Source organism: Sinocyclocheilus grahami, unplaced genomic scaffold (genome assembly GCF_001515645.1).
Source record: "Sinocyclocheilus grahami isolate Dianchi unplaced genomic scaffold, SAMN03320097.WGS_v1.1 scaffold242.1, whole genome shotgun sequence".
In the NCBI taxonomy this organism is placed as follows: domain Eukaryota; kingdom Metazoa; phylum Chordata; class Actinopteri; order Cypriniformes; family Cyprinidae; genus Sinocyclocheilus; species Sinocyclocheilus grahami.
Window position 1 is genome coordinate 54,064 of NW_015505421.1, and position 25,429 is coordinate 79,492.

Below are 25,429 nucleotides of genomic sequence, written 5' to 3' on the forward strand. Positions count from 1 at the left end.
CCAAAACTCGCGTTTGAATCATCAGTGGCAACGAAAAACACAGCGGCCTAGCGTGAGGGGAAGCCCCGGCTTAGCGTGCGCTGAGGCCGGGATAGAGTGAGCTGAGGCGGGCTGGACTCCGCTTTGTCCATGGTGAAAGCTGAAGTATTTCCTCATTGACCAGCACGGATCAGCTCTAAGCATGACGAAGCGATATCATCCTCTTTTGGAAGACCAAACAAAGTAGTTTCGCTTTCACAACGAAGCACACAGCGTCTTCAGGACATGGCTGCAGCGTCAACAATACTACAGCGAGAATAAAAGTTACGCCTTCTTTCTTTGCGTGAACATTTGGGCAGCGTTATGCAAATCTTCCCAGATCGTGATGTAGGTATGTGGGGGTGTGTTAGAATGAGCCGTTTTAGGTAGGTGTGGTTAACTCTTAACTTTTATAAAGAATATCTCTTTGGTTTTGAGACTTTAGTGTTTGCAACTTTACAGATCTTCTTTATGCACCAAGAGCTTGTAACACTCCAAAGAGAAAGGAAAAATTGAAATCGCATCATATGACCCCTTTAAAGTCCCTGTAAAGTCAATTCTGAGAATTGTTTCTAAACGCATTATAAATGTTACAAATGTATTGCTGAAACGCATTGAAAAAGACTGAATTATGTAGTACTGAATACTGGAGTTAGACCGTTAAACAGTTTTTCACCAATTCTGTGTTCAGGATTTTTTGGGCGGGGCTAAAACAGTGGCTCGATGACGCGCTGGAGCCACCAATCATGGCCCCTCCCCTAACACTATAGGTTTCAGCACAGACAGTGGACACGCCCCCAGCGTTTGAGAAAAGAGGATACCGCCCATTTTTTCGAGATTTTGATAACTTATTTTATGTACTTAGCGGACTTTTTTATCATTCAAATTTGGCTGAGTGGTTAATAATACATTTTTCTGTTGTGTGACAAACTCAGAACACATACTTAATATTGACTTTACAGGGACTTTAATATATAAATGTAAATCATTTGTAGCTATAATTCTGAATATATAAATGCAAATTGCAATATATAGATATAAATCTTAATAAATAGATACAAAACTGAATATATAAATATAAATCATGAATATATGTATAGAAGTAAATTTGAATATATATATATATTTAAAGAAATTATAAGTTTTAAAAGTACATGGTATGTAAAACTTAAAAAATAGCCAAGTACATGGCTATTTTCTAATTTGTAATATGTATAAATGTAATTCATGAATATAGTTATAATTCTGAAAATATAATTGTAAATAGGAATATACATTTAAAAATTCTGAATATATAAAAGCAAATATGAATATATTCAATCTCAATATAATTATATCTTTATTATCTGACATACCAATAGACATAGGTTCTTTCTTTATTTTTTTTTCAATGAAAACAGAATGCCTAAACATCCTGTATACATGTATCAGTGCAGATATTGTACTAATTATTAATTAATTATTGTAAGTGCATATCGCTTATCTTAACCAAAAGGAGTATTTTCCCTTACTTGAAAAAAGGCTGGTGGTGCCAAAAGATCCTCACAGTCAGTGACAGTGTTAATACTTAGCTTTCTAGACAATTCAGCATGGCTTATAGAGCTGAAACATAATCTGTTTACAAATACTGATTTTATTCAGACAATTGCAGCGGCATGTGAGACTTATAAATATACATTCCCATTTAGAATTATAGTCAGAATAACAACTATATATTCACAATTTACATTTATATATTCAGAATTATAACAACATGTTCACAATTTACAATTATATATTCAGAATTATAACAACATGTTCACAATTTACATTTATATATTCTGATTTACTTCTATATATTCTGGTTTATATTTATACATTCTGATTTACTTCTATATATTCAGACATACGACTGTATATTCTGATTTACATTTATATATTCAGATTTTATGTAAGTATTTCCTCTTTGTCCCTTTATAATAAATACATACATACATACAGTACATACATACATAAATACAAATATCTCCCAAAGTTCCACAGAAGAAAAAAGATGCATACAAAACAACACACACACACTGAACACCAAAACATTCTTCAAAATGTGTTATTTTCTATTCCAAAGAAAGAAAGTGATACAGTTTGGAAGAACATGAGTTGGAATAAATGATGACAGAATTTTCGATTTTGGGTGAACTGTCCATTTAGGAAATCTGCTGGGAAAACCAGCATCCAAAGTACAACATCTGCTGGATACAGTCTATGTAATTACAGAGAACGATGCCGCATGGAATCTACTGTATTGTATAAACATTAACAAACTGTCACAGTGTTTTAGATGTTATCTTCACAGTATCCCTGTAAAGTCCAGCTGGTGATTTTCACTTCTTAAATCACTGTATGATCAAAGGCTCTTATTAAACTGCGTTTACACTGACTGTGATTTTCAGCAACAAACTGACCAGCAGTGATTTATTTTCAATGAGAGTTGGCTATTTGAGCCATCATGAGAGACCATGGCTGAAGCAACAAAGTTCAGCAGAGTTCAGCTTTATGCAAATGCACAGTGACATAATTTGTCAACTACCAATGGGAGTGCAGACAGTGAAGTGTACTGAACTCCTAAGTGACTTAAAGAGATCGTTCACTCACCCTCATGTCATTCCAAACCTATATGACGCTCTTCATTCTGTGGAACACAAAAAATATATTTTGAATTATGTTTCAGTTAATACAATGAAAATCAATGGGGTCCAATGTTCTTTTCGGACCCCACTGACTTTCATTGTTTTCAAACTGTTAAAACATTCTTCAAAGTATTTTCTTTTCTGTCCCAAAGAATGCCACACCGATTTAGAACAACATGAGGGTGAGTAAATGTTCATTTTTGAGTGAACTATCTTTTTAACGTGGTGTTCACAGCCACCCTTCCTTTCTGAACACAACAAAGTGTTGTGTAACCCTCAGATGTTAGGCTAGTGTCACAGGAGATGACATCACCAGACTAGTTAGACATTTTAGACACCTCAGTCACCTCAGTTATACCCTGACATCATAAGAAGAAATGCCTTTCATCTCATGTCCACAGAAACCAGACACATGTATGAGAGCATGTACACTGGTGTGTCTGCAGGACAGTAGTGCTGTATGCATGTGTGTGTGAGTGAGTGATCCTATGAGTGAGTGCAGGAAGTACTTTAAGTTTTAGTTTTGCTCCTCTTTTGACCACTGCTTCTCGCTAAGCCTCATCCATGCTGAAGCTATTACAGCTCAGCGCCCTGTCAGACACTCGCCATGTGCGTTCTGTTAATGTTAATCTGACATTTTCCTCTTCTGCGAGGGACCAGCCCTCTATCTCGCTCGCTCCGAGATGTTTCCATGTGTATTGTATTTATGCTAATCCGTTGCTTTCCTCTGGCAGAGACGGAATGACCACTACACGCTAAACTCCACAGTGTCCTTTCAAGTGATGTCCATGCCTTATCGGATCAAAGCTGATTCACTCCCACACCAGAGCAAATCAGTGAGTAATCTAGTGTGTTTGTGTGGGTGCAGACTGAGGAACGTGGAAAACAACAGAGGAAAAGGAGAACGTGGATTAAAACGAGAGAGAAAAAATATTCTCAACTGAGTTTTAAGATAGACTAAACACTGCTTAGTTCAGTCTGTTTAACTTCTTATGGAGTAGTTTGAAGCATGGAAGTTTCTAACATTCCTATTATTTGCTGTCTGGCAGTTTTTCCTCTTTAGAAATGAGTGGAGATTATAGAAAATCATCAGGAGCAAAATCTGGAAATGTTACGAATCAAATTTGAACTCTCTATTTCCACAAGAGCACCAAGATTCAATGTTTTGGAATGTACACTACAGTTAAAAAGTTAGGGATAAGTTAATTTAAATAAAAAATATTTTCATTTAGCAAGTACACATTAAATTGATTAAAAGTGACAGTAAAGACATTTATACTGTTACAAAAGATTTTTATTTTAAATAAATGCTGTTCTTTTGAACTTTCTATTCATCGAAGAATACTTTTTAAAAAATGTATCACTGTTTCCAAAATATACACTGAACAAAATAATAAATGCAACACTTTTGTTTTTGCCCCCATTTTTCATGAGCTGAACTCAAAGATCAAAGACTTTTTCTATGTACACAAAAGGCATATTTCTCTCGAATATTTTTCACAAATCTGTCTAAATCTGTATTAGTGAGCACTTCTCCTTTGACGAGATAATCCATCCCAACGCTGACATCAGCAAACCGCTCACCCACACGACGCCATACACCCTGTCTGCCATCTGCGCTGTACAGTGAAAACCGGGATTCATCCGTGAAGAGAACACCTCTCCAAAGTGCTAGACGCCATTAGGGATACTCCGATCCGCCTTTTTTGCCTCCGATACCGATTCCGATACCTAGGGTTCGGTATTGGCCGATTCCGATCCGATACCAGTGAACATTTAAATAAATGTAGAATTTATATATCTCTGTGTGTGGCGTCTGCGGTTGTGAGGCCGGTTGGATGTACTGCCAAATTCTCTGAAACGCCTTTGGAGACGGCTTGTGGTAGAGAAATTAACATTAAATTCACGGGCAACAGCTCTGGTGGACATTCCTGCAGTCAGCATGCCAATTGCACGCTCCCTCAAAACTTGCGACATCTGTGGCATTGTGCTGTGTGATAAAACTGCACATTTTAGAGCGGCCTTTTATTGTGGCCAGCCTAAGGCACACCTGTGCAATAATCATGCTGTCTAATCAGAATCTTGATATGCCACACCTGTGAGGTGGATGGATTATCTCGGCAAAGGAGAAGTGCTCACTAACACAGATTTAGACATATTTGTGAACAATATTTAGGAGAAATAGGCCTTTTGTGTACATAGAAAAAGTCTTTGATCTTTGAATTCAGCTCATGAAAAATGGGGGCAAAAACAAAAGTGTTGCATTTATAATTTTGTTCAGTGTATTAGAATGATATCTGAAGGATAAAAACTAGAGTAATGACTGCTAAAGATTCAGATTTACCATCACAGGAATAAATTACATTTTAAAATTGGACATATTACCATAGAACGTTTGTGGTATTTTAGACATGTACCATGTTATTGTATAAGTACATTGGAGTACCATTTAAATACAATGGGATCACCAGTACCAGATGATACCATGTGCTGTTACCACCACAGTACTTTTTTGTAAGCCTCTTTATGTATTAACAGCATTAGGGCTTTCTAAGTGCTATAAACATAATACCCACACTTTCCTCTGTGTGTGTGTGTGTGTGTGTGTGTGTGTGTGTGTGTGTGTGTGTGTGTACTATATAAAACTGACAGAAAGAAGGAAATTAAATAATAACAATAAACAAAGCTTTCTGAAGGAGCTTCTGTTACATTTAGTTGTAAAACGAGACAGAGATGAGAGGCGATAAGGGAAAGTAAGCTATTAACCTGATTTATGCATGCTAATCTCATAGCTACATCAGTGCTAGTAAAAAATTAATGACCTCTGTGTTTTTGTGCACTTGTGTTTTTAAGATTGGCACATTTGTGGTGTGGGCCATTCCTGATGTTTCTTTTGCCATTCCCCTGTGGGTAATAATTCTGGCTATACTGCTAGGTCTGCTGGTGCTGGCTATGCTTAGCCTAGCAATGTGGAAGGTAGGTTGATCTAACACACACATACGCACAAATACACAGTATCACACTGACCTCCGTATCGTCATATCGTTAACTGATAATAAACAAGCTGTGTGTTTCATAGCAAGCACACAACGCAGAGGTCTATTGTAGTATGGTTAATGCGTGTACATGCTGGACAAAGCCAAGCTACAGTCACATTATCTAGGTTTGTTATTCCGACTTCAGATGGGCACAATTTCAATTAAGGACTAAAGTGTTTATGTGAAATTATAAAAAGACAAATTAATGCTTTAGTCTGACTGAAACTGAACTTTGTATGTTCATGTAAACGTACAAAGGAAATACATGCTCTCAGAGTGTTTCATGTGTATGTTGGCAATAGTCTTGAAGAACAGCTAAATGCGTCTGTCTGTGCTTCAGTGAAATAACAAAACAAAGGAACTACAGGGGGTAAAGAAAGAGATGGCTGTTAGAGATAGAGTGAGAGAAGGAGATGGTGGAGGAAGTAGAAAATGGGGTTGGAGGAAGTGAAGTGAAAAAGAGTTATGGGGATCGCTGGAAAAACTTGATGGAAATTGGCCAATCGGATTAACAGATAAAGGAGAGAGAGATAGGGAATGCTGTTGCAGTTGGGCATTAATGAGCCATTTGAGATGTTATCAGTGTTTTGTCTGCAGGGCTGTTCTCAGGCTCTTGATTGGGTCCCTATGGAGGAGACCTGCCCTAATTGGCTAACATGTACAAACACACTGATGAGTGACCAGTGTGCGTGGGTGCACAAGAGGAAAATATCAATCAGATGCGAGGGGGCTTTTAGACCAGTTGTGGCTCTAGATTTTAGTTTAACACAGGCCATTATATGTTTTATAGATAGTGTCACATAAAAGGGATTAGAAAAGTGAGGAAAACATGAATGTGTCCCACTGAGAATACAATGTAATAGCCCCCTCTTGTGGTGAAATTGGTTGTTGACAAAGTGTTAATGAACTTTTTTTTATCAACATCAACGTTTTGAATTAATATACAGTATAAATTGTATTGTATAAGATGTGTGTGTGTGTATATATATATATCTTATACAATACAATTTATATATTAATTCATACAGGGATGGGCAGTATTTCAGAAACATGTATTTAAAATACGTATTTGAAATGCAAAATACTTTTTTAAAATACATTGAATACAATTTATATATAATTTATAAATCTGAGATTTAATATATATATATATATACACACACACACACATTTGTTAAATTTAGATTTAGAATTAAATTTCAAAAAAAATTATTTATTTGTTCATTTTTTCATAATTGATTTTTTGTTTTTCTTATTATTTACCATGTATTTCCAGGTTTAAAGTTGATTGTGTATGTGTGTGTTATGAGTTGATTAATGATAGTATTAGGATATAAAATATATATGCATATATTATGAAATCATAAGAACTGCATATATAATAATTAGGTGCTGTAAAGGTGCATTCATTTATGTCAGCTGCTCATATAGAAGCCAGAGGAAGTGCTTATTACGATTACTGCCCTGCTGCTTATCACAAAATATTTCCCATTTTAAAGGAAATTATATCTGCTTAATCAGCATCTGACTGCAGTCACTGAGTGAATCTCAGGTCTTAAATGGGCCATTGTTTTCAGCCTCTGAGAGCACATCTGTGCAAGTGTTTTAGAAGACAAAACATTGGAAGAAATGAATAATGTCTGTTATCCCAGGGATCATATCCTCATCATCTGTTCTTTGTCTTTTTTCTTTTCCTCACCCATCTCGTCCCACCTGCTCTCCTTCTTCAGTGTGGCTTCTTCGATCGGGCGCGGCCACCCAAAGACGATGACGTGTCAGACCGCGAGCAGCTGACCTCAGAAAAATCCACAGACGCGTGAGAGCAGAACTGATGACAATTATGAATTAAGAGGTCATGGGATGAATCACCATGAAGAGAGTGGAGGGGCTATGTCCAAAGGTTTCGGTATCTTTGTAGAAGACTACAGATCCAAGCCTGTAAATAAACTACAGCTCTCACACTGGACTGCAATCTGTGAGCTGGGCCACAGTACCACTCAAAAACATTTCTAAAGCTTTATTTAAAATGACGGAAGAGCAAGAACTATGGATGTTGCACTCTGATAAAGCTGCAATATCCACAAGATCCAAAGTACAAGACTACAGGCTGATCAATACAATCCCAAAGATTTAGATCTCACTCTCTGATCAACTCCATCGACTTACATTGAAGCACAGTGATAATTTTTGACAATATATTGTTTAAAACTTCCAATGGAACTTAAGATCATATCTTCTCATCGCCAGCTCAGCACAAGATCTGGATCATCCCACAATATGCTTCACATTGGCCACGTACACACTGCAGCTGAATATGGATTCACTCCTCTTTTAAGACATTTCTGATATTTCTTTCATTTCATATTTAAATATCAAACACCAAACAAGGTTAAACTGTTCCATATTTCATGTTTACAGCCGAGGGATTATTACTTTATTATTATGATTATTACTGTGGCAGTTTCAGGAGTGACTCCTGTTTTATGTACACACACAGAACAATAATTTAGGAGATTCACACCCACACTTGTATATGGTTGTCACTCTCAAAACTTTGCAGTGTGTATTATATGGCCATTTTTAACAGAGTGCTTAAAAGTAACACAGAAAGTCACATACTGTATGCAAATAATTAATGTCACCTACAAGTATACTTTATGTATTGTCAGAAAATTATTGATGATGGTGTAGTGGTAAATTCTGCGATCTGACTAGAATCTTTATGCTTACAAAGCTGGTCTGTTGCATCATCAGCCCACAATGTAGTTTCACAGCATTGTCTCATTTCACATGCCTTGTCAATGATTGTACTGATTACATATTGAAGCTTGTAAAAGAATAGCTCACTACGTATAAAGATAGGGATGGGGGGTTATGAGCAGATATAAATTATATGTGCAATAATGGGACATTTTTGAGTTGATAATTTGTGTGTACACTGGCTCCAAAATGTTTAAAACCTGAGGTTCAGGTTGTTTTGTATATAAAGGTAAAATACTTATTTGTCAGGCTTTTTCAGAGAATATTTCTTATCCAAACTAAAGGGAACAACAATATTTTGTCTTTCAGTGCTCTAAATGCATCGATAAATCACCAATAATGTCAGATGACTTGGGCACATTTATTTCATCTATTGGGAATTCTTCTTTTTTTTTTTCCTTTCCTTTTTTTTACAGACTGCTACTGTAACATTGTATTCAGAGCATTTTAATGACGACTTTTTTTCCTGAATTCATATGGATTTTTACCTCAATCAATTTATTTCAATAAATATGGACTGATAATACAAGAACTATTTTAAAAGAATCTTAGTCATAACGAAACCACATCTTGTTATATTTTCTCCTCTGAAAAGACATGATCAATGTTTCAGTTTATAATTGATATATTATGACGTGCAGCCCTGTCTATTTTTAGTTTACACGCTTCTGAAATTAAAATGACATTTTAAACTATTAAATTTGAATACAGTGTGCGTGCGTGTGTGTGTATTTGAATTGTTGCATTATTCTACCTTTGAAATGACCAAAGTGAGAAATCTCTATCTATCTATCCTTTATTTAACCAGGAAGATCCCATTGAGATATAATCTCTTCTTCCAGGGAGACCTGGTCAAGACAGCAGCACACAAAGTTTCACACACAAAACAAGGACAGAACTGTAGTTAAACAAGACAGTAAATAATTATAAAAGAGGTCAGGAAAAGCACTTAAAGAGCAGGTCATATGGTATTTTAAAGTGTCTTAATATTGTGTTGGAGTCCCCTACAACAGGTTTAAATGCAGCTAAGGTCAGAAAACATTGCAATTTTCTCAGAATATACATTTAATATTAGAGTCATTTGTCAATGATTTCGAAGCGATTCGTTCCAAGCAAGTTCGGAGCAAACCCCTCCCTTCCATAAGCCTACTCTGCTCTGATTGGTCAGCTGGCCAAGCCTGCTGTGATTGGCACAGAGAGGAGTCCTTGAGCAAGTTAGCGAGCGCTACCATTGGCAAAGCACCTTTACATAAAACAATAATATAGTGCTCTAATCCGTTCTTATAATAATGACATAAAATACAAAAACACTTATGCAAGTGTGCCCACAGCTAAAGTTTAGCTGCTAAACTGTGAACACTTAAAACAATAATAGTGGATACGTTAGCCGAGTGCTGACGTGACTAACTGATGAAACAATACAGTTTGTAAACCAAAATATGTCTACTGTAATGTTTGAAGAACGACAGACAAAAGACGCTCTGTGTCTTAACTTTTAAGTAACATTTTCAATGCAGGACTTTTACTTGTATCAAGAGTATTTTTACAGTGTGGTATTAGTGCTTTATACATTATGAGGTAAAGGATCTTAATACTTCGTCCACAACAATATTTAATGAGGTTAACTCATAACTTTACCTTCCTTGTGGTCAGTCTGCACAAGATCAACGCGTTTGTTTGCTTTGCGTCCCCTTTAAATACAAGATAAGCACTCGATCTACTTCAGAGCGTCAGAGCGTCAGAGCGTCAGCGAATCTTTCTACAGCGCTGAGCGTTGTTGGCAGGGCGGCCAGAGCAGAGCGATTTCTGACGCTCTCGCCGCCGGCGGTGTGAACGCACAGTAATTCTTGCGCTAGCAAATGCTGTTGATTCGTTGTAAACACAAAATCACCTTCAATTTGGAACTAACTTTCGCTTTCTTCTAAAGTGTTACTAATTTCAGATGCACTGTATATACTGATATCCGCTTTGAGAGTTTGGCGTGTCAGTTACTTGACCTGCTTGCTCTCTCTACTTGACATGGCCACCAGTGACATTATATAACCACGCAATACGTTCTAAGACAGCGTTTGACACTGGCTGACTGAGCGGTAGAAATGGCGTCGAAACGTCCCTTTACTGAAGAGGACTTTACGTGTCCTGTTTGCTGTGACATTTTCAGTAAGCCCGTGTTGCTTCGGTGTGGCCACAGTGTGTGTAGAGACTGTATCCAACAATACTGGACGATCAAAGGTTCAAGAGAATGTCCGCTGTGCCGAAAAAGATCCACCAAGGACCCTCCGGTAAACTTGGCTCTGAAAAACTTGAGTCTGGCTTTCCTGAATTACCGGGGCACACCAACACAGAAATCACGCGTGCAGTCCTATCAGTGAGATCGCGGAGGAACGTAAGGTGGGCCTGCGTCCTGGTGGTGTTTAGTGGCCTTAATCAATTTAGGCACATTTAATATTCTAACGCGCTCACGTTGTCTTAATTTTAGAAAGTTTTTCGCAGTGAACTTGATCTCTTGACTAGAAAAATGAAAATTCTAGAACATGCCTAATTTGAATGCAGTCACCAGGCTGAGCACATATGTGTAAGAAGGATGAGTTTGATTTATGAGTTCTTTTTTAATTAATCTGACATTATATAACATTTCTGTCTGTGTATTTGGTGTTCAGCACCAGGTCTGTCACACAGAGAACTCCCATCAAAAAGGACTTTAAGCATCTTCACCAGCTTTTATATGATAAAGAAAAAGCCATGCTGGCTGCACTGAGGAAGGAAAAGAACCAGAAAACACAGCTCATGAAAAGCAAAATGGAAAAGATTAATGAAGAATTATTTTCTCTGCCAAAAACTATCAAAGAACTGAGAGACAAATTGGATAGTGGGGACGTCCAGTTTCTTCAGGTTAGCCCTTTATTTGTTTCTTCTTCTCAATCTCTTTTTTTAAATTCTGTATAATTTTAATCAGTACAGCAAAACAACAACCTGTGAAAAGTAGTAAAAGTATGAAAACAATCTACATATTCCAATTATAAAACTGGTCAATCAAATAAATAATTTAGTGTATGCTGTTCGGTCTTCATTAACTTTTTATATTTCCTACAATTTTCAATAGAGCTTCAAGGACATGTTGGAGAGGTGAGCAGGTTTACTCCCTTTCCTCTTTTTTCCCCTCAGTATTGAAGTTAAGCAGCAGTGCTGACCTCTGAATGTACTTCCAGAGCCCAGAACATGAACCAAGAAACAGAAACAGTTCGAGGAGGGCTTATTGATACCGCACAATACCTGGGCAATTTGAAGTTCACAGTGTGGTCGAAAATAAGAGAGTCTATCAGTTACAGTGAGTTCATTTATAAAATATTCAGACACGTTTTCATGCACAATATAACGCTTTTCTCTAGTGAAGCTGAAAAGCAAATTTTGCTTCATCCTACAGTCTGTGATGGTAAAGGGCCGTTCACAAGGATAATTCTGTGAGAATAGGGAAGTCCACACCCCGGCTATAACAGTAATGGCACAGAGGAACCATATCTTTAGAATCACTTTGAATGATTTTAGCTGATTAACACTAACAGCCAATCACAATCCAACAGAGTCTGATGAGCTTGAGCATTTAAAGTGTCAGACAGCATAACTGCAGCACACGCTTAAAATAAACAGAAAAATATTGTGCATTGTTGTGGATGCTAATATAGTTATTGTTACAGTTATTTTTATAGTAATCTTGGTGTAAACTGGCTGTAAGAGTGTTCATTATAAAAATTTTAAAAAAGGAAAAGTTTAATTTAAAACATCAAGTTCTTAGAAATGTACTCTTTGTATTCATGTTGGTTACATGGGTTTGTAAAACTTTTATATAATTTTCAGGAAAAGTTTCAATTTAATGATTTGTCATGTGGTGTAATCATAAAACATAATGACATTTTTCTTTACACATTGAATACATGTGGATCTTAATCATTATTTTTAAAAATCTTTCTTTTTTCTTTTTTTAATAATTCACCCAAAAAACGTACTCGCCCTCAGGCCATCCAAGAGGAACAGATTTGGAGAAATTTAGCATTAGATCCCTTGCTCACCAATGGATCTTCTGCAATGAATAAGTGCCGTCAGAATGAGAGTTCAAACAGCTGATAAAACAGTTCTATAGTCAGTTCTAATATGATCGCTTGTTTTGATGCCTCCTTTGTTAACACCATGTCTGGGCAGAGAAGTGTGGTTGTGATGTTTTCTGGGAACTTGAGCTGCCTTCCTAGGTCGACCTGGAGCTGCCAGTCCTGTGCAGTGGTAAGAAGCCCTCCCACCGAGCTAGACTGATGAAGTGCTTTCTCCCCAGCTCTGATTAATGAGATGTACTGTTTGGAGGCATGCTGCTTCTTGCAAATCATCTTGGAATGCTTTGCTGATTGTGTCCCCCAAAGAACCTTAGAAGTTGGTCATGGCACAAGCGATACCCCCCTTCCCCAAATGCCTTCAAACAGCAACTGAGGATGTGCTCAAATGTGACCCTCTTTTGGCACAGTTGGCACGCTGGTGTGTCTGCCATTCCCCAGCTATGCAGATTGGCCAGGCTGGGGAGCATGTTAGAAACTGTTTGAATAAAAAACTTAATGTGTAACCATCTGGCTCTCCAGAGAGAGCTACTAAGATATATAATATCTAGATATAATACTACTGGAAAAGTATAATGCATTGGTGCATGCATTGGTGTTGTAATGCTACATTTCTCCAAATCTGTTCCAATGAAAAAACAAACTTGTTTACATCTTGGATGGCCTGAGAGTGAGTACATTTTGAACACATTTTCATTTTTGGGCGAACTATTGCTTTAAATAAATTTTCAAGGTAAAAACTATTTTTTTTATGGAATTATGACACAGTTATTATATTACACTTCATTTCCAGCGATATCGTTGACATGATTGCAAAGATATTATTTAAACTGAGCTGGATGTTGACATCACTGAATTCAATGATGAACTGTCTTTAACTGAAAAATGAGTGTTTACTATTGTCATTTTGCATTATTGACACTATTTTCCTAATTAATGCTGTTCAGTTGCTTTGTCACAATCTGTATTGTTAAAAGCGCTATATAAATAAAGGTGACTTGACTTGACTTATTATGAGGGTCTGCAGAGGTCCTCTCTGATATTTCCTTTTTTCTTTTGGACCACATGATTATGATTTTACATTTTTTCAAACATTAATAATCAGTGAAGCAGTTTTATTCAAATACTCGTTTCGAAGCATCATTGATTGATTACATTTATAATGCAACATCTTAGCACTATTCTCTGTTTTTAACCCCTGTGGTGCTCAACCCAAACACCGCTAACTCTCAGCTTATACTCTCTGAAGATCTGACATGTGTGAGGGACCGAGATGAGCAAGAAGAGGATGACATAGTTGGAGTGCAGCTTCCTGATATCCTGGAGAGGTTTGATAGGTGTCCCTGTGTTCTGGGCTCTGTGGGCTATTCCTCAGGGACACACATATGGGATGTGGATGTGGGAGACATCACTTTCTGGATTCTGGGTGTCACTACAGAGTCTGCCTAGAGAAAAGGAACCAACAGCTTGCCCAGTGAGGTCTGGTGCATTGGCTATGACAGCAACACACTCAGTTTGAAGGCTCTTCGGGAGTCATGCATCTCTCTCATTTGGTGTGAGAAACCAAAGCAAGTGAGAGTGAGACTCGATTTAGAAAGGACAGATTTCATTTTCAGATCCTCTCGGCAAAACACACTATCACACATTCACAACCAGATACACAGAGAAGTTCTTTCCATTCTTTCCACTCTAATTAAAAGAGATATAAAGTCTGTTTAGAAGCTTTTGTAGGTTTGGCATGATGACTTTCTTGTGTCAGTTTGCAGTGTTTCTTGTCTACTTTGCCGGTGGAAGAAAATTTGTAAGGTTATAGAAAAACAGTGCAAAGTGACTGGTGATTTATCTTCTTGAACTTTGATTCTGTGTTCTTGAAGCTTTTTGCAGGGTTTTTTTATATTTATATTCAGTTTTCAAAAGTTCATTTGGTTTGCAAAGTTCACCATGATAAATCTTTATAATTTTTGAATGAACCTTGTCTCTTTGTCTTTCTTGTTAGCATGTTAGTGAGCTGGAAATACCTGTGTGTGTGTATATATAACTTGTAAGGTTTAGAATAGTTATAAAATAAGTATCAATATCTAATGAAATAAGGGACAGATACTATAATACAGATATCATAGTAAAATGAATAATTAACAGCAATGAATTGAATTTCTAGATATTAGTCAAGTCAACAGTTGATATCTGCACCACAAATTCCCATAAAATTCAAAAGCAATAAAAGTGACAATGAAATTATATATACAGTGGTGTGAAAAGGTTTTTGCCCCCTTCCTGTTTTTTTAACTTTTTGCATATTTGTCACACTTCAAAGATTCAGATCATCAAACTAATTTTAATATTACACAAAGATAATGCAAGTAAATACAAAATGCAGTTTTTAAATGACGATTTCATTTACTAAGGGAAAAAAGCTGTCCAAACCTACATGGCCCTACGTGAAAAATTAATTGCCCCCTCCTGTTAAATCATGAAAGAACTGCAATTAACCACATTATTTTCGAAAGCTGAGTTAAATTTCACTAGCCACACCCAGGCCTGATTACTGCCAGACCTGTTGAATCAAGAAATCACTTAAATAGAACCTGTCTGACAACGCGAAACATGCTTAAAGAGCAACACATCATGCCGCGATCTAAAGAAATTCAAGAACAGATGAGATTCAAAACAGTTGACGTGTATCAGTCTGGAAAGGATTATAAAGCCATTTCTAAGGCTTTGGGACTCCAGCGAACCATGGTCAGAGCCATTATCCACAAATTGAGAAAACTTGGAACAATGGTGAACCTTCCCAGGAGTTGCCGGCCAACCAAAATTACTCTAAGAGCACAACAACGACTAATCCGAAATCAAAGTCCGGACTTAAATCCGATTGAGATGCTTAAACAGTCTATTCATGCTCGAAAACCCTCCAATGTGGCTGAATGAAAACAATTCTGCAAAGAAGAGTGGGCTAAAATTCCTCCACAGCGATGTGAAAGACTCATTGCCAGTTATCGCAAACACTTGATTGCAGTTGTTGCTGCAAAGCATGGCACAACCAGTTATTAGATTTAGGGGGCAATTACTTTTTCACGTAGGGCCACGCAGGTTTGGACAGCTTTTTTCCCTTAATAAAAGAAATCATCATTTAAAAACTGCATTTTGCATTATCTTTGTGTAATATTAAAATTAGTTTGATCTGAATCTTTTAAGTGTGACAAATGCAAAAAATAAAAAAAACAGGAAGGGGGCAAAAACCTTTTCACACTACTGTATATATTGCACTTTTTGAAAATATGAGTTTTTGAAATGTTTTATTTAAAAATGCATTGTGGTTAATTAATATATCCTTACACCCAGTTTCCGTTAATGAAAAGTTGGAAAACAAGCAGCTTGGAATGGGAGGGAGGCCTTCGAGTCAAAAAGTTTAACAGCCACTGTTGTAATTAACAGTACTGGACAGTAGATGGAGGTCTAATCCTTCTTTCTGTAGGACAGACCAGCGCCATCTGCTGTTACTGGCATTGAAGTGGTTAAACTGGAGGAGTTGACTCGCTCTCTGTCGTTGTTTCGTGTCGAGTTGTGGAGAAAAACAGCGGCAACACGGGGATGCTGAGCGGAGGGGTTTTCTAATCGCCCCTCGGTGTTCAATGGCATGAGCAGATTTGCTAAAACACCAAATTATGGCAGGGTACCTCAGCTGCTACGAGTTTCTAGATCCTCCTGCCGCCGCATAGAAAAGCCGCATTGTTAAGCAAAATCTTTGTAACCGTGAGCAGCAATAATGCGAGGGGCGGACAGTAGCAGCAGGTCTGCCGTGATTGTGCTCTGCCTGCTGGGATGCGATTTATGGACGGCGGCCGCTAAAACACTGCAGGAGAACAGCGATGCCAAAGGTACGAGTCTACGAGACGCCGTTAGCACCCACTAATACATCACTTCTGTGTAGCTTTAAGAAGATCTTGATAAAGATTTGGAAGCTTTGCTTTGACTTTCTGGATGGCATTCCCTGTGCTAACTGTTAGCAACCTTAGCATGTGTAACGGCCATAAAGCGAATAACTTATCATTTAAATAGTTTTCCAATAGCGTTACACTTTTTGTCTGTTACTGTTTTTGAGGTTAATTTGTTTCCAACTTTGATATAATAGTCCCATATTTATGATACAACTTATAGTAGTTGAGAAATATACAACGTTTCCATAAACTGTATAAATGTCAAATACAAAAACAATGATGTTGTCACAATCGATCTCACTATTGTCATTTTGTGTTTTTATTAATTTGTGAATTAATTCAATAAAAAAAAAGTAGAATATATATATATATTAATTCGAATTTTTATTCTAATAATATATGTGCATGTATTAAAGTGCTACTTTCCCTGTCTGGTCAGTTATGAAATGTATTCTGTTTTACATGTATATTAATAAATCAAATAGAACAGGAGAACTTGCTGCTTTAGATGATACAATTTCTGTAATTTAGCATCCATTTAAAGTTCATTATTAGACATTAAAATATACTTTCTTACCTCAAGATTGTTTTTGTTTTTTTTCCTTTTATATTTTTATAGAGCGACTTAGAAACTGAGAAGCTTGAAGACTTTGTATGATGGTGATTTCAGCCATCTCGTTCATTTCTAAGATCTTTCTGAAATCGTAATGGACCTTGTTTATTTATGCCGTGATGGTTTTATTATGAGATTATTTCAGGCTTCTGTCTATTTCTGACTGCTTTAGTCTAAATGATCTCGCTAATGTATAATGTAATGCAATATTAAGTGTCTGTGCATTAAGATGTCAATGTGCCGGCATGGAAGGAAATTGAAAAGCCGTTTTCATATCACTAATTCACATTTGACATTTACGTAATCCAGATATCATACTGAATACTTTTAGGTGAAGCACGGATGTCAGGTTGCTAAAACTTGCTTAAATGATATGGCTGGCAAAGCTCACCTCTTGACAGCAGATTGATTTAACAGCTCATAGACTGCCAGTTTGTTTAAATAACTTCATGTCTGAGCTTATATGAGGAATCCACCTAAACCCCCTCCTCTCCCCTGATGGAGTGTCCTCCTCCCCCTCCATCTCCTGCTGATGAGCAGCAGCAGCACAGATGGGTCTGCTGCTCTCTCTTCTTTAGGACAGTAGACTGGCACAGTGTATGCTTTGAGTATGCAAATTAGGGCTTTCCTGCCTTTTGGCCAGGCTGTGCCACTTCCTCAACACTGGGATCTGAAAAGGGAATGCTGTGTGTGAGGCCTTGACACAGTAGAGACAGGCCTGGAGTGAGTTTTGCCATGCATATTTGAATCTTATAGGCTGTATTTTTTTTATCTTCTCTTCATAATGGTAATGTAGTTTATGCAAAGCTATGTTGTTGTTTTTTTGTTTTTTTTACTGACCTCCATATTGCCCATATGCCAAATATTGCTTATGCCAACAGTCAGATATTTACTGTAAGCAGTTGCTTGTTGTCGCACACACACCCAAGAACAGAGACTAAATGGACTCCTTAATAGTTTCCTGCTATAATGCACAGGGGCTTAGAACAATGGGTCTTAGGAAACCAGCTATGTTTTAGAGCTTGAGAGACTCATAAAGGCTGATAAAGAGAATAAGTCTGGTGTTTCCCACTTGTTAATTATCAGTAATGGGCTTTTCTGTGGTATAGTCTCTTGATTTTCGATATTTGTGTCTGTTTGTTTGCCCGCTAGCATTTCAAAGTATTTTAAGCACACCGGAGACCCCTGTTGTGCTTATTTTTTTATGTGGTCATGTTTTCAGAGAACACTCAGGCATTTTCTCTTCTCTGATTACCCAAACCTTACTATCTCCCATGGGCAAGCCGCCGGCACTTTCTCTCTCTTTCTCTTCATTCACATGCATTATCTTACAAAAAGAGATAGTGGACCCTTATATCACTCTAAATGTGCCTTGTTAATCTGTATCTTAAAAAGGCTTATAGAGTTTTACTTTTGAAATCTGTCATAAATACAGCAATTAAAAATACTGAAAGAGTGGCTTGGTTTAGAAGTGGTTGTGTTAATAGCCCTAGGCCTGTTTTCTGAGCCATTGTGTGTCTTTATTTTAGAAAATGGTGATATTTTACTGATGTATATACTATATAGGGTTATGTTTGATTGTTAACACCCCTCAAAAGCTCTTGATGAGCAAACTTTCTTGTCCAGTGTTGACGTATTTTCTATTGAAACATGAAGTTTGGGTTTATAAAAGTTTTTAATAGCATTGTTTTAGTTGTGAAGGTGTAGAAGCCCAAGAAAAAAAATCCTCTGAAGGAAATACTTTTAGATCTGATTAGAATTTTATGGGCTGAATCTTCTGTTTTTGTGCCAGTGAAACATGATAATCCTCTACACAAAAGCAGTCTTTAAACTTTAAGCAGTCTGGATGTACTGAATGAGAGTGGTCGCTCTCTCATTCTCACACACACACACACACACACACACACATGGCCTGTATGTCTCCTTTTATAGAGAGAGAGACAGCCAGTCTGCTGCACATCTGGATAAGTTATTTTCCCACAAAACGGAAAGACAAGCTTGTTTTATGTTTTAGAATGTGTAAAACTAAAAAAGAAATGTATTAGAAAGTTTTGCTTTTAGACATGTAAAATAATCATTAAGAAGCATTTAACTTGCTTTACATTAATATTTAAATCACATTCTTTGGAACTGTTCTTTGCCAATTTAAGTTGTTCTTTAGTGGTATGATCCCTGTAATTGGAAACAAATCTCCCAGTGCTCATAAGCTCTAGCTAAAGCTGTCTTTCTTGTGACAGAGTAAATTGCTAGTTACTCTTGTTAATGTAAAAAGAGGCTGAAAATTAGTTTTATTGCATTATTTTGATTGCACTGGATGCATAGATCTATCCTACAAGTATTGAGCCACAATATTGACCAGTTTTACTTACTAGTACTAAAGAACTTGCTGATGGTCTTCTAGAACTAAATTGTTTGTAAAATAAGACACTCTTTGAGGATTGTGGTTAGGGTTTGGTTATTTGACTTTCTTTCAAAAGCTTGTAATGAGGAAGAGTGAAGTCTCAGAGAAACCACATTTTAATATCATTGGTGACTGCTGACCTCAATATTATCATCAGCATTACTGCTGTTGACTCTTTCTAGCACTGTGATTTTGAAGAGGCAGTAGGTACCTGTTAGCCTGGCCAAATTGTGGCCTATAAAGGTACCAAATGACAGTTTGGTTGAATCTGGTGCGAAAGGTTGATGACTCTTTATAAACATGCATTATAATTATGCTTTTGCATTCAACTCCCAGCATTTAGTTTTTGAATGAGAGCTTTCCACAACTTTTTGTAGATAGTGTTTCATAATTTGAGAATATATTGAATATATATGAAAGGTTTGCTTCTTGTTTTGTTTGAACTTTTTATCAATAAATACACCCGTATTCTTCAACATCATAGGTTTTTGCGCTATGCCCTGCAAAGTTAATATTTATATTAGGGATGTGCATGTATTTGTACCAGAAATTTTCCGTACAGGTCTTTCGGTCTGGCACTTATATGTACCAAATAAAAGCATTGTTGTTTTTAGAATACATAATCTCACATCTCTCAGTTTTGAGAAATAATATGCAAGAAACTGAAAGAGGGTTTGAAATATCCATCTCGACTGTATGTCTCCCTTTCTCTGTGTCTGTCCCACACAAACCAACTCTTCCATGCTTTTACCCTGTATAACCTTGACAGTTAATACTGTTTTTTCAGATTAATCAATAATATGGTTTCCTGGGGCGTTCTTAAGGTTTAGAATCCAGTGTATTGACTGATTACTCTCTTCATTACTGCTCACATGACTCTGCTCTTGGGGTTAAATGATGCCTAGTGTGGGTTTGGTATTAAATGTCATTGTGATGTCTAGTAATGGTTCATGGCTCTACACTAACATTTTAGGTTGAGTAAATATGAGACTAGTTTTTTTTTTTAATTTAGATTGTAATATAAATGTTTAAAAACACAATAAAATATATTAAGCTAAACTTCCTTATTTAGACTATTAGAGTAGAAATAATGTCTACATTCCCTCTCTTTGCCTCTGCCTCTCTCTGTCCTCCACTGCAATGCAGCATGGTGTCTGTGCGCATACACTCTTACATTAACACATCCATACTCGTAGGCAGAAAAGTGCAGGGCAGCCGTATCATCCCTTGTTATTCACGGCTGTAGTTATATTCATACTTATCCTGCTTTATGAAATGTTGTTTGTATCTTATGTTCCTATATAAAAATATAACAGTAATAAAGCCTTTTGGATTATACCTATAAGCTTATGCTTTAAGTCTGCAGACAATGGGGAATTGTACCACTGGGTTCATATCATATGACTTTTGCCAGGGAGATCTTTTTGAGAGAGAGAATACAAGTTGAATCTAAATGTCAAACTGCAATTGGAATTATTGCATAAAGCTTGCTTGAAGTGTTTAAAGGATCATACATTTCATGTAGTAGCTTTGTGTGAGGAGAAAACTGACTGCATTAAGTTAGTCAATCACTCCGAGCGCATTTGTGAACCGATTAATTGAAAAAAACCAACTTTTATGCTGCCGTTGTGACCTTTTTTGAAGCTTGAAAGCTTCATTCCCCATGATTTTGTAAATGCATTGGGGAAAATGACTAGAACATTATTCAAAAATTCTCTTTTTGTGTTCCATGAAAGGAAATCAAACCGGTTTGGAGTAAATGATGACAGGATTTAGTTTTTTGAATGAACTATTCCTTTACTGATAGAAAACACTGCATCAAAATAATGACTTTATGGACTATCAAAAAACATGCTCTGCTCACACACTCTCAGTCACGAAGCCTGAGACTCTGATGCAGCTTTTGTGAATTGTCAGGCTAAAGGTTGACCAGACAGCACTCCCATGTATTGTATGTTGCTTGAACATTTATAGTACATCTCATTTATGACACATTTTCAGATTGTGAGCTGCCAACCAGCTGCTGTCAGTGTGTACGGTGCATAAGAGCCGACTGCACATGCCTTGAATTGAAGCAGTGATGTCAGATTCTGAGAGGGAGTCAGCAGTTCACAGCATGTGTGTATCATTTCCAGTGGAGGAGGGAGAGGGGAATTCCCAGAGAGAAAGGAGCTGTGCTTCGGACAGTCCTGCAGTGAAACAATGAATAACCCTTTGGAAAAGAGTGACAAATATTGATTCTGATAGGTTAAAAGTTAACTGGAGGTTTCCTGAGACCAAAAACCTTTTCACATGCACACAAGCTGTCTTTAGTTTTATTCGCTGAAATGATCTTCGCTGAATTAATATCTTATGCAGAATTCTGAATCACACTTACTGAATCAAGCTTCATGTAATAATACTTTGGTTTGCTTGTTTAATTTAAAACAGCTGGTCTTTTATTTGAACATTGTTCTGATCCTTCAGTCCTGAAAGTCCCTTTCTGAGACTTTTTTTTTTCATTTCTATTTAATCTTTAACTTCACCAGATTTTAACTAGATTTTACATCCCAGTAAATGTTAAATTGTATTTAGGAAAGTTTATAATTATATAATAGTATTATTAATAAAATATTCTATGTATTAATAATACATATGTGTATATATAATGCATAATGTATTTATATCGTTCATATGTTTTTACTGTATTTACAAATTGAAATTATAATATCTGAGGCTACTACTAAATATTTAGAATTTATATTCATATTTATAACTGGAAGAAAAGTGTAAAATTATATATAATGCGTAAGCCAAATTTGTAGTATAATTAGCTTTATATAAAAACTAGTGATGTCAAACGATTAATCGCATCCAAAAATTAAGCTTTAGCGTTAGTTCTGGCAGGTCACGTGAGTCAAGCTTGCATCAGCTGATTCTCAGCTGATCACATCTACCTATAGGAATACGACACCTATCGTGGCATTCCTATATAAGCTGTATTCAGTATTATTCAGCAGCTTTTCAGCTTGCTTCGGAGCAAATTACCCTCCTCCATCCCCAGCTCCACCTTTTGCCACAGTCAGGACTTAGCTTTCTGATATTCCTTGCTAATCAAACTCCTTTATCTTGAATAAAGTGTTGCACTTAAATATCATTGAGTACATTAATGATATCTGCCTTGTTCTGTTCTGTTAACCCTGGGGGGGTTATTATTGCTGCTCTCCCTGCTCATTCATGACAGGCTGCATGGATGGGCAGGGAGGTTTTTTGCCCAGAACAGAACCATACCGCCAAACCAAACTTTATGCTAAGTATCTATCATTTTGACGATAGTGGTCCTGACAGAATAAAAGTTTTTGTTTACATAATATATGTGTGTGTGTGTGTACTGTGCATATTTATTATGTATATATAAATACACACATATACAGTATAGATTTATGAAAATATTTACCTGTAGTTACATATATATATATATATTATATATAAATATATTTAGTATATAAACATAACATATTTCTCTTAAATATATACGTGCATGTGTGTGTATTCATATATATTAATAATAAATATACACAGTACACACACATTACGTAAACGAACTTTTATTTTGGATGCAATTAATCGTTTGGCAGCACTAATAAAAAAAGTATATGTCCTCCTCATTAAAATAAAAAACCGCATGTGTGTGCTTGTTTGGGGAAAGAATGTTATAAAAGGAGCATTAGAAGTGAAAGGCACAGGAACAGGAGAAAAGAGTGTCTGTTATGGAGCTTGCTGTGGGTGAAACGATGGAGAGAGAGAGAAAAGTGTGCAGGATGAGTGAAGACGTCGGACAGCTTTATTGTCTCTGTGTGGCTCAGCAATTCCCAGTAGAGCTTGAGGCAAAGGAAAATTCTTATTCATGGTGGTGCTATTTTTCAAGTCAAATATTTACCTAGTGTTGGATGACTGCGTTCCCTTCAGATTGCCGGATAACATTTCAAAAGCTGCTCACAGTAAACACGGCAAAGAGTGCTGCGAAGACACTGCCTGCACCTGTGCTTTGAAAAAAAGACCACAGGTGGCTGCTTATTGTATGTGCTTTTTTATTTATCAAATGTATTATTAATATTATTTATTGAAATAATTTAAGTGCACTAAGCATTTTTCCTCCATACAAGTTAAATTTCACACCTATAGGAATCAAGTAATTCCAATCATAGTAATTTTCACGAACATGGTGATAAACGCACACAAAATGAAAACTTTGCCATATTCTATTGAGATCACATGACCGGAGAGAGAGAAAAGTGTGCAGGATGAGTGAAGACGTCGGACAGCTTTATTGTCTCTGTGTGGCTCAGCAATTCCCAGTAGAGCTTGAGGCAAAGGAAAATTCTTATTCATGGTGGTGCTATTTTTCAAGTCAAATATTTACCTAGTGTTGGATGACTGCGTTCCCTTCAGATTGCCGGATAACATTTCAAAAGCTGCTCACAGTAAACACGGCAAAGAGTGCTGCGAAGACACTGCCTGCACCTGTGCTTTGAAAAAAAGACCACAGGTGGCTGCTTATTGTACGTGCTTTTTTATTTATCAAATGTATTATTAATATTATTTATTGAAATAATTTAAGTGCACTAAGCATTTTTCCTCCATACAAGTTAAATTTCACACCTAAAGGAATCAAGTAATTCCAATCATAGTAATTTTCACGAACATGGTGATAAACGCACACAAAATGAGAACTTTGCCATATTCTATTGAGATCACATGACCAGCTGAATACTACACACATTTATTGTGTTAGTATCAGAAACTTTTGTTTGCAGAATAAATGAATTATGCTTGACCGAATATAACGTAGTGACCATGCAAACATGAAATAAAGAAAAATGCACATTTAAGTACCTGTTGACTAAACCTAAAGCTGTCCAGTCAGTCACTGACTAAACTTACCATGTTTTGTGTTTGAAGACTTCTCCTAAGGTTTCAGAAAGGCTTACAAGGATATCCAATGATTTAACAAATTCAACTGAGCTCTAAAAATAACCAAGCAAATATTTTGGCAGAATTCTGCTTATTCCTTTATTAGAAATTGAATCAGAAATTTAAAACAATGCACATTTGTAAACAAATTAACTGCTATTCAACTGCTTTTCAGATGATTTTTATTCTTTGCACCAACTTGGATCAGTGTTATGTATAAAGCATGACTATTTAATTGGAGAAAGGCTCTTGTGTTATGCGTAAATTATGCAAAGTGTTCTGTATGACTAACGTTCTGATTGGTCCGTAGTTTTATGTCCTCCCAAAACTGTGACACACATGTCCTCTGAGTGAACTGCTGCTGCTGTGCTTTCATTGGGCTGAAAGGGCAAAAATTACAGCCTGTGAGAGTGAGCGCAGTATATTTGTCAGAAAAACGATACAAAGCTGACTAGGGCTGCAACTAATGATTATTTTGATAATCGATTAGTTGGTCGATTATTTTTTATCGATTACTTTTATTTATTCAAATAACAAAAATGGCCTCCTATGCCCTTCATAGCTTGCATTCTTGCTGGCATTGTTGAAGTACTTTTTGACTGTAATTGGGTATCTGAAAAAAAACACTATAAAGCTCTCTGCCTTTCTTTCATAGATAACAGCAATAATTATATTATAGCATTAGAAACAGCCTACTACTGTTACTAAAGAGCTTACACATATTGGAGGACTAACCCATACAGAAAGCTAAAAAATGATTTTGGTAATCATCAGTACTGTTAGTTTAGAGCAGCAGTGGCACAAACCATAATTTGTTAAAAACCTTACATAAATTTGTTTTAATCAATTTACTAAGCATTGTATATAGTGAATATAGTTTAAATCTCTGCATTAAAAAATAAAATAATAATAAAGATGATAAAGACGAATAAAATCACAAAC

General features: G+C 36.5%; 3 protein-coding genes across 5 annotated transcripts in view; all 3 read left to right on the top strand.

Annotated features, from left to right (window-relative positions):
• The window catches only part of LOC107598003 (integrin alpha-8-like), a 55,645-nt gene extending 46,750 nt beyond the window's left edge, over positions 1-8,895 (top strand). Inside the window, exons 15-17 of the mRNA XM_016289243.1 lie at positions 3,419-3,520; positions 5,538-5,660; positions 7,453-8,895. Of these exons, the coding sequence (XP_016144729.1) occupies positions 3,419-3,520; positions 5,538-5,660; positions 7,453-7,542 (315 nt within the window). The 3' untranslated portion in view covers positions 7,543-8,895. The remainder of the gene's footprint in view (positions 1-3,418; positions 3,521-5,537; positions 5,661-7,452) is intronic.
• A 1,601-nt stretch (positions 8,896-10,496) lies between these two features.
• On the top strand, positions 10,497-14,469 carry LOC107598016 (tripartite motif-containing protein 35-like). 3 transcript variants are annotated; one of them, XM_016289255.1, is made up of 6 exons: positions 10,497-10,873; positions 10,962-11,057; positions 11,143-11,374; positions 11,586-11,608; positions 11,692-11,810; positions 13,778-14,469. In XM_016289255.1, the coding sequence occupies exons 2-6, from the start codon at positions 11,017-11,019 to the stop codon at positions 14,029-14,031; spliced, it is 669 nt and encodes a 222-aa protein (XP_016144741.1). In that variant the 5' UTR covers positions 10,497-10,873; positions 10,962-11,016; the 3' UTR covers positions 14,032-14,469. The 3 variants fall into 3 exon arrangements, with proteins under 3 accessions (XP_016144741.1, XP_016144740.1, XP_016144742.1); XM_016289254.1 differs by lacking the exon at positions 10,962-11,057 and having other exon boundaries at positions 13,832-14,469; XM_016289256.1 differs by lacking the exons at positions 10,962-11,057; positions 13,778-14,469 and adding an exon at positions 11,907-12,105.
• A 1,644-nt stretch (positions 14,470-16,113) lies between these two features.
• Positions 16,114-25,429, top strand: part of LOC107597961 (protein FAM171A1-like) — a 24,233-nt gene continuing 14,917 nt past the window's right edge. The window contains exon 1 of the mRNA XM_016289173.1: positions 16,114-16,460. Coding sequence (XP_016144659.1) covers positions 16,349-16,460 — 112 coding nt within the window. The 5' untranslated portion in view covers positions 16,114-16,348. The remainder of the gene's footprint in view (positions 16,461-25,429) is intronic.